Source organism: Elephas maximus, chromosome 23, assembly GCF_024166365.1.
Source record: "Elephas maximus indicus isolate mEleMax1 chromosome 23, mEleMax1 primary haplotype, whole genome shotgun sequence".
Taxonomy (NCBI): domain Eukaryota; kingdom Metazoa; phylum Chordata; class Mammalia; order Proboscidea; family Elephantidae; genus Elephas; species Elephas maximus.
Window position 1 is genome coordinate 20210707 of NC_064841.1, and position 10069 is coordinate 20220775.

Genomic DNA, 10069 nt, shown 5'->3' on the forward strand with positions numbered 1-10069 from the left:
TCGGTCAGAACAAGGCTAGGGACCAACTGCAAAACAGACCATCAATTGCTCATATGCAAGTTCAAGTTGAGGCTGGAAAAGAAACAAGTCCACGAGAACCAAAGTACAACCTTGAATATATCCTACTTGAATTTAGAGAACATCTCAAGAATAGATTGTGACTCATTCAACACTAATGACCTAAGACAAGATGAGTTGTGGGATGATATCAAGGACATCATACATGAAGAAAGTAAAAGGTCATGAAAAAGACAAGAAAGAAAGAAAAGACCAAAACGAAGCTTGCTTTTGAACATAGAGTACCTATAGCAAATGGAAGAAATGAGGACGTAAAAAAGCCGAACAGAAGATCTCAAAGGGCTTCTCCGGAAGACAAAGTATTGTAACGACATGTGCAAAGACCTGGAGTTAGAAAACCAAAAGGGAAGAACACACTTAGCATTTCTCAAGTTGAAAGAACTGAAGAAAAAATTCAACCCTCAAGTTGCAATATTGAAAGATTCTATGGGCAAAATATTGAACGACACAGGAAGCATCAAAAGTAGATGGAAGGAATACACAGAGTTACTGTACCAAAAAGAATTGGTCAGTGTTCAACCATTTCAGAGGTAAAATATGATTAAGAGCCGATGGTATTGAAGGAAGAAGTCCAAGCTGCACTGAAGGCATTGGCAAAAAACAAGGCTCCAGGAATTGATGGAATACCAATTGAGATGTTTCAACAAACGGATGCAGCGCTGGAGCTACTCACTCATCTATGCCAAGAAATTTGGAAGACAGCTACCTGGCCAGCCAACTGGAAGAGATCCGTATTTGTGCCCATTTTAAAGAAAGATGGTCCAACAGAATGCAGAAATTATTGAACAATATCATTAATATCACACACATGTAAATGAAGATAATTCAAAAACCGTTCTAGCAGTACCTCAATGGGGAACTGCCAGAAATTCAGGCCAGATTCAGAAGAGCATGTGGAACAAGGGATATCATTGCTGATGTCAGATGTATCCTGACTAAAAGTAGAGAATACTAGAAAGATGTTTACCTCTGTTTTATTGACTGTGAAAAAGCATTCAGCTGTGTGGATCATAAGAAATTATGGATCACATTGCAAAGAATGGGAATTCCAGAACACCTAATTGTGCTCTTGCAGAACCAAGAGGCAGCTTAGCTGTTCGAATAGAACAAGGGGATACTGTGTGATTTAAAGTCAGAAAAGGTGTGCATCAGGGTTATATCCTTTCTCCATACCTATTCAATCTATGCTGAGCAAATCATTCAAGAAGCTGTACTATATGAAAAAGAACACAGCATTAGGATTGGAGGAAGACTCATTAATAAACTGCAATATGCAGATGACACAACCTTGTTTGCTGAAAGTGAAAAGGACTTGAAGTACTTACTGATGAAGATCAAAGACTGCAGCCTTCAGTATGGATTACACCTCAACATAAAACAAAAATCCTCACAACTGGATCAATAGGCAACATCAGGATAAATGAAAAAAAGATTGATACTGTAAAGGATTTTGTTTTACTTGGATCCACAATCAACGCCCATGGAAGCAGCAGTCAGGAAATCAAACGATGCATTGCAATGGGCAAATCTGTTGCAAAAGACCTCTTTAAAGTGTTACAAAGCAAAGATGTCACTTTGAGGACTAACGTGTGCCTGACCCAAGCCATGGTATTTTCAATTGTCGCATACACATTCGAAGGCTGGACAATGAATAAGGAAGACCAGAGAAGAATTGATGCCTTTGAATTATGGTATTGGAGAAGAATATTTAACATACCATGGACTGCCAGAAGAATGAATAAATCTGTCTTAGAAGTATAGCCAGGAAGCTCCTTAGAAGTGATGATGGCAAAAAAAAAAAAAAAAAAAAACAGTGATGATGACAAGACTTCTTCTCACGTACTTTGGACATGTTATCAGCAGGGACCAGTTCCTGGAGAAGGACATCATCCTCGGTAAAGTAGACGGTCAGCAAAAAGCAGGAAGAACCTCAATGAGGTGGATTGAGACAGTGGCTTCAACAATGGGCTCAAACATAGCAACGATTGTGAGGATGGCGCAGGACTGGGAAGTGTTTTGTTCTGTTGTTCAGAAGGTCACTACGAGTTGATATCAAGTTAAGGGCACCTAAAAACATGAAGAAATTAGGATACAAAATCATAAATGATCAAATCCTAATTTTATAAAAAAAAGACATGAAATCCTAATTTCGTTTAAAAAAAAGAAAGATTAATAAAAAAGACTGGACAGAAATATACCAAACTGTTAGAGTAATTATCTCTGAGATTACAGGTATTATATTTATTTTTCTTCTTTGAACTTTTTTTGTATTTTCCAATGCAGAAGGTGTGAGTATGCTCGCTAATTCTAATATTTCCAGTAGAGGCAGAGTGTATAGATCATAACTGAGAACCAGCGATTCCCTCTTGTGCCTCTGATTAATTCAGAAGCTCTTAGTATAAAGAGCAGACTTCTGGATGAGCACACGAAGAGGTCAGTTGATAAGTAAACTAAATTGTCTTACGACCTCCTTGAAGTCCAGGACTGCCTGATTTCTCAGTCCCCACTTCCCTTCTCAGGCCTGGCATGGTCAATGTGGCCTCTGGTTGTTAGTGGTCTTTCCCCATGACATGTCTCTTCAGACATTGACCAAGTTGGGTTCTGACCTGGAGTCTCTTTGGCTTGGGGTTGGACGTCTCTGGACCAGCAAGAGGAGCCATCAGCCCATGCTCCACGTCCTCCTATGTCCCATCTCCCTCTGGGAACAGGCTCAGGAGCAGAGGTCAGAGTTCCTCCTGTGGAAGCTGTGGGGGTACACCTGGCCCCATTTGCCTCCATCGTGCGGATCGTTGCTGACATCCTCTGGACAGCAGAGGGCAGTAGTGATCAGCAAGCCAGAAAGGAAGTGGGGGAAGGAAGGTGTTACCCTATAGGAAGTGGCGCTACTCACTCCACACGCATTTCCCAGGTTTCTCCTTCTCTGCCAAATCCTTGTCAGGCTGTGGCTGACTGTCTTGAATCTCAGCTGAACCTGGCAGGGAACACAAGAATCCTAGAACCTTAGTTCTCTAAAGCCAAGACCTCTGAGTTAATAGTACCCACCCCCTTATGTGACAGTTGGGAACACTGGGGCCCAGAGAAGGGATGGATTTGGTCAGAGCCACACAGTGAGCAAGACACAGACCGAGTTCTGGCCCCTTCAGTCACTCTTCTGTGGTGCTGCTCCATACAGAAAGGCCATTCAAAAGGAGGTAGGCAGCTGTGAATATGAGAGATGCCCATCGCACCTTCTGTGTCCCCAGCGCTGGGGACACAGGAAAAAGATAGGCCCCAGTCTAGACAATGAGCTCATGGCCACACTAGGGAGGCAGGACTCTCTTGCTCTAAATTCCAGCACTCTTGAGTCTTCTGTTCCTGGGTGGGCCACTCCAACAAGTCTGTGAAATCTCCTCCCACAGTCATGGCTGGCCCTCTCTTCCCCCTGTCTGTCTCCCCTCAGCATGTCCAGCACCTGGCAGGCCACACAGTGCCCAGGGGAGCTGTGAGGGCACAAAGGTGGGCAGCAGGACCTTCCTCCTCTCTCCCCTGTGGCTCCTGGTGCCTGCCTGATGAGCTTCCTGAGAGTGCCTGTGATGTCACATCTCTGTGCCTTCATCGGTGGTCCCCAGTGGACCCCTCTCCCCCAGCACCTCCTTGCTCCATTCTCCTTCAGACCTCTGCCTGGTGCCCTCTCCTCCCCAAGCTTCCACTTCCCTTGATGCCCCTCTGGGCTCCCACAGCCTCTGGTCTGTAGCTCTGGCGACACCGGGCACATAAGCAATGTGGTACACTGAGAAGGGGACTTTGGCACCTCACAGATCTGTGCTCACATCTGGCACTTCCATTGCCCACTTGGGTGACCTTGGCAAGACCCTTGACTTGATCTGTAAAATGGAAATCCCAGTCTATGCTCCAGATGAAAAGTCATGAGGACTTAGAGACAACACAGAGAGGGCCCGGCAGTGCAGGCAGGCAGCTAGTGTCTGCCATTGGTGCCTAAGGTCATTCTCCCCAGAAGATGATGAGTTCTTTGAAGGCAGGGGCAGGGTCTTTCTGGTGTCCCAGGACCTAGCAAGGGTTGAAACAGTGATTGGATGGTTGAAATGTCTAGGGACAGGCAGGGTACTCTGTGAAGCCTGTCCTTCACCAGCAACAGGCAGGAAAGCAGCCCCACCCCGCCCACACCTGATCTGCTCTCAGCCTCAGGAGCCCCACCTCACCTCTCATCCGCATTCTCAGCCTTGGCACTGACAGCTCTGCCCCAGTGACTTTTTCCCTGCCAATTACTCATTTAAATGAAATTTATGAAGGTTTCCATAAATTTTAAAACTGATTTGCACACTGTAATTAGAGCAGGGGACAGGTAAGGAGTGTTGGGCTGCAAATCCATAATGAATTGACGTGAGAACGTCCTGGATTATCAAGGTTGGAGCCTGCCCCCACCCAGCCGCCCCGGCTCCAGGGACTGCCTGCTCAGGGATGACAACTGTGCTTCTTGCTTGGCAGACCACAGTGAGCTGGGATGGAGACAAGCTCGAGTGTGTACAGAAGGGCGAGAAAGAGGGACGTGGCTGGACCCAATGGATCGAGGGTGACGAGCTGCACCTGGTAGGTTCCTGGGCTGGGTGAGCTGGGCCAGGCTGGGTCCCCAGAACACCACAGAGGTCTGCATGGGCCTTGTAAGAATGCACTGTGGCTGGACCCTGGTTCCTCTCTGAAGCTTCCCTTTCAAGGGCCTGGAGAAGTTACTCACGTAACGTTATGATTAATGTATTTTCAAGGTCTAGGGGTTGTCCGGTCAGAGGGAGGAGGTGAGGGGTACATTCATTAAGTGTGAGGTACTGAGCTGGGCCCTTTTGCATTCCTCACTCTTCCAATTTTCTCAGCCACCCTATGGACCAGGTACTGTTATTTTTTATGTTTGGAGATGAGGGCATGGAGGCTCTGGAAGGTTAAATTAAACATACAGGTTGCACATTAGAAAGTGGCAGAACCAGAATGTGCTCCCAAATGGTGTATATTTTCACCCTGCCAACTTGTGGCAGACCAGAGCCAATACGAATTCTCTTAGCTTCTGTAAGACATGATTGCAGCCTAGATTACGGGGAGAAGTCTTCCTCAGTTGGGGGGTGGGCCCCACTCATCCTGTCCTCCAGCCTGGGGCCTCAGGTCAAAACCACTTCCACTCTGTCCACTGGGGAAAAAATGCACAGATCCATAGTAAAGGAAATCCCAAAAACCTATTGCCATCAAGCCAGTTCAGACTCATGGCGGCCCCATGTGGTACAGAGTAGATCTGAGCTCCGTAGTGTTTCCTTGGTAATTTTTACAGAAACAGATCACCAGGCCTATCTTCTGTGGTGCCACTGAGGAGGTTCAAACTGCCAACCTTTAGTTTAGTAGCCAAGCACAGTTTGCACCACCCAGGGACCTAGTGGAGCCCCATGTTTTCTGGATATAGCACATGTCCTCTAAAGGGAGAGCCCTCATTGCCCCATCCACCCCCTTGGACTTACCAAATGTCTTCATTCTGTGGTAGGACCTTGATCCAGATGATCTGGGTCCTAGATCCAACTCACTGGTTGCCCTCAAGCAGGTCCCTTCCTCCGTTGTCCCCAACTACAAAATGGCTTCCTACCACGCAGGAGTTCTGTGAAGACCAAGGTCCGTGAGAGCTTTGAGAATGTGAGTGCTGAGGAGGGGCAAGAGGCCTCTATTTTCAGAGGCTGCTTAGCTGAGGGGGCTGAGCGTGAGCTTGTCCCTCCCTGGGCCTCTTTTTCCTCAACTCAGAGCAAAGAGGGTAGACGAAATGACCATTGGCCCTTTCAGCTCAATAGCTCTGTGAGTCTATAGGTCAGAGGTTTTAAACTGGGGACCGCAGAGGCCTGTTTTATTTGGCCCTCACAAGACTTGAAACTTTTCAGTCAACAACTTAAAAATTGGAGATGTCACATAATTACCCATATTTCCAGCTTCCTTCAGAAAAAAACTTGGAAAATGTGGCAACCCTGTGCTGTCATTCCTTGAAAATAGTCTGCAGAGGCCGAGTAGGGGCTGCCCTTGTGGGCAGAGCATGGGCTTTCTTGGCTGCATTTTAGAGCCACCTGGGAGGCTTTTAAAAATACCAATTCCCATGCTCCACTCTTTTCTACTCCCTGAGATACTGGTTTAACTGGTCTAGAGTGGTTCCAGGAGCTCTTCGAACTCCCCAAGTGACTCTAAGGTATAACTGAAGCTCAGAACCACTCTACTAGTTTGCAACCCCTGGTCTGTGGTAACTATTTGAGCTCCTTTGTGGGTTAAACCATGAGTCTGGGCCTGATTTCTTCCATGCTGGGCGTGGCTGGGCGCAGTCTCTCTCCTGGGCTCTGGCCTGAGGTTCTTAGAGTCTTTTTACCCCTTGGGAAGGGGACATCAGGAGTCCTACTGGTCAGCTCTGAGCCACATCCATTCCCCAGCCAGCTCCACATATTTTGTGCAGCAGAATTGGATCTCCACTGCTCAAGTTCAACCTACTTTCCAAGGCATTGGTTAGTTTGCTCCAACTATTGGGAGAAGTTAGCAGCCATTGAGGATTTTCAGAGTTCCTGCCCTTGACGCACCGAACCCCAGGTGTGAGCTTGTTCTGGCCATTGACTGACATGCCTCTGCTTGTGTTTCAGGAGATGAGAGTGCAGGGTGTGGTCTGCAAGCAGGTGTTCAAGAAGGTGCAGTGAAGCCCAGCGGACGGCCAGGCTGTGCCCTCCAGGAAGGAGTGACGTGAAGCACGGGGCCAGGATCCCCTTCTTTGCACAGCATGGAGCAAAAATGCCCAGCCCCTTGCCAACCAGGCATCTGTTAGCAGAGTGTCTCTTGACTTTGTCTCTCTTCCTTCTCTTAAAACGAAGCCAACCCAATAAAAGCGATCTCTGCTGTTGATGTCTGTTTTGGAAAAGCTTCAAATCCCCACTGTGCTCACTTCTCTGGACTTCTGAGGCTGGCTTCTCTGATACCACCCCTGGGCAGAAGAGAGAGATTCAGCCAGCCCCCTGCAGATTGAGTCCAGACCTTATACTGTGCATGTCTTTCCCCAGAAGCACAGCCTTGGGTACCAGGTGTGCGTGTGGCGTGACAGTCAGTCATCTGTGTATTAAGTACAACTGTGGGTCCAGCCACAGCCAAAGCATACCAGGAAAAGAAGCCCTCCACCCCTGGAACTCAGAGCCTACTTAAGGAGATCCAGTCAACAGAGAACAGGTTAACAATTGCACCATACACATAGGAGATACTCCAGAAACTGTTTGGGAATGAAATGGAACTGGACAGAATTTTAAGCCCCAAGCTAGAACGAGATGAACCTTAATCAAAGACGATTACCTATCAGATTTGATTTCAGAGACGTCTTAAGTACATCCCTTCCCCACCCCACAACCACCACCTGCCCATTTAAGGACTGATGAAAATCCTTCCTTTTTCCCGTTATAGATGAGGCTTAACTTGAAATTCTCCCTAAAAGACAGTTCTTTCTTGGTTCCAACCCCTGCTGAGAATTTGCATTTCTACCCCAGATATAATGAATCAGAATCTACATTTTAACAAGATCCCCAGGTGATTCTTATTTATAACTTCCTGGGAACTCGTTAGAAATGCAAATTGCCAGCGGGAGTGGGAACCGGAATGAACTGGTTCAAAGCTCTGGTACTGACAAAGGGTGGAGGTGGCCCATTTACCAGCTCAAAAAACAAACCCACTGCCATGGAGTCAATTCTAACTCATAGCAACCCTATAGGACAGAGTAGAACTACCCCATAAGGTTTCTAAGGAGTGCTTGGTGAATTCAAGCTGCTGACCTTTTGTTTATCAGCCGTAGCTCTTAATCACTGTGCCACCAGGTTTTCCTTTACCAGCTCACCTGGCAACAATGCCATAGGCTAGCCAACTTGAAAGTACAAAATTCTTAACATTTTTTTTAACTGGGTTGTTGTTGTTAGGTGCCGTCGAGTCGGTTCCGACTCATAGCCACCCTATGCACAACAGAACAAAACACTGCCCAGGCCCGTGCCATCCTCACAATCATTGTTATGCTTGAGCCCATTGTTGCAGCCACTGTGTCAATCCACCTCATTGAGGGTCTTCCTCTTTTCCGCTGACCCTGTACTCTGCCAAGCATGATGTCCTTCTCCAGGGACTGATCCCTCCTGACAACATGTCCAAAGTATGTAAGACGCAGTCTCGCCATCCTTGCCTCTAAGGAGCATTCTGGCCACACTTCTCCCAAGACAGATTTGTTTGTTCTTTTGGCAGTCCACGGTGTATTCAATATTCTTCGCCAACACCACAATTCAAAGGCGTCAACTCTTCTTCGGACTTCCTTATTCAATGTCCAGCTTTCACATGCATACGATGTGATTGAAAATACCATGGCTTGGGTCAGGCGCACCTTAGTCTTCAGGGTGACATCTTTGCTCTTCAACACTTTGAAGAGGTCCTTTGCAGCAGATTTGCCAGTGCAACGCATCTTTTGATTTCTTGACTGCCGCTTCCATGGCTGTTGATTGTGGATCCAAGTCAAATGAAATCCTTGACAACTTCAGCCTTTTCTCCATTTATCATGATGTTGCTCATTGGTCCAGTTGTGAGGATTTTTGTTTTCTTTATGTTGAGGTGTAATCCATACTGAAGGCTGTGGTCTTTGATCTTCTTTAGTAAGTACTTCAAGTCCTCTTTACTTTCAGGAAGCAAGGTTGTGTCATCTGCATAATGCAGGTTGTTAATGAGTCTTCCTCCAACCCTGATGCCCCGTTCTTCTTCATATTGTCCAGCTTCTCGTATTATTTGTTTGGCATACAGATTAAATAGGTATGGTGAAAGAATACAACCCTGAGGCACACCTTTCCTGACTTTAAACCAATCAGTATCCCCTTGTTCTGTCCAAACAACTGCCTCTTGATCTATGTAAAGGTTCCTCATGAGAACAATTAAGTGTTCTGGAATTCCCATTCTTCGTAGTGTTATCCATAATTTGTTATGATCCACACAGTCGAATGCCTTTGCATAGTCAATAAAACACAGGTAAACATCCTGGTATTCTCTGCTTTCAGCCAGGATCCGTCTGACATCAGCAATGATATCCCTGGTTCCACATCCTCTTCTGAAACCGGCCTGAATTTCTGGCAGTTCCCTGTTGATATATTGCTGCAGCCGTTTTTGAATGATCTTCAGCAGAAATTTGCTTGCGTGTGATATTAATGATATTGTTCCCCTGTAATTTCCACATTCGGTTGGATCACCTTTCTTGGGAATAGGCATAAATATGGATCTCTTCCGGTCAGTTGGCCAGGAAGCTGTCTTCCATATATCTTGGCATAGACAAGTGAGCACCTCCAGAGCTGCATCTGTTTGTGGAAACATCTCAATCGATAGTCCATCAATTCCTGGAGCCTTATTTTTCACCAATGCCTTCAGAGCAGCTTGGACTTCTTCCTTCAGTACCATTGGTTCCTGATCATATGCCACCTCTTGAAATGGTTGAATATTGGCTAATTCTTTTTGGTATAATGACTCTGTATACTCCTTCCATCTTCTTTTGATGCTTCCTGTTTCTTTTCATATTTTCCCCATGGAATCCTTCACTATTGCAACTCAAGGCTTGAATTTTTTCTTCAGTTCTTTCAGCTTGAGAAACACCAAGTGTGTTCTTCCCTTTCGGTTTTCCATTTCCAGCTCTTTGCACATGTCATTATAATACTTTACTTTGTCTTCTCAAGAGGCCCTTTGAAGTCTTCTGTTCAGTTCTTTTACTTCATCAATTCTTCCTTTTACTTTAGCTGCTCGATGTTCGAGAGCAAGTTTCAGAGTCTCCTCTGACATCCATCTTGGTCTTTTCTTTCTTTCTGTCTTTTCAGTGACCTCTTGCTTTCTTGATGGATGAAGTCCTTGATGTCATTCCACAACTCATCTGGTCTGCGGTCACTAGTGTTCAATGTGTCAAATCTATTCTTGAGATGATCTCCAAATTCAGGTGGGATATACT

At 46.0% G+C, this 10069-nt stretch overlaps 1 protein-coding gene across 1 annotated transcript in view; it reads left to right on the top strand.

Moving 5' to 3' along the window:
* The window catches only part of RBP1 (retinol binding protein 1), a 34582-nt gene extending 24840 nt beyond the window's left edge, over positions 1–9742 (top strand). The window contains 2 exon segments of the mRNA XM_049867407.1: positions 4564–4665; positions 6720–9742. Of these exon segments, the coding sequence (XP_049723364.1) occupies positions 4564–4665; positions 6720–6773 (156 nt within the window). The 3' untranslated portion in view covers positions 6774–9742.
* Positions 9743–10069: the final 327 nt, after the last annotated feature.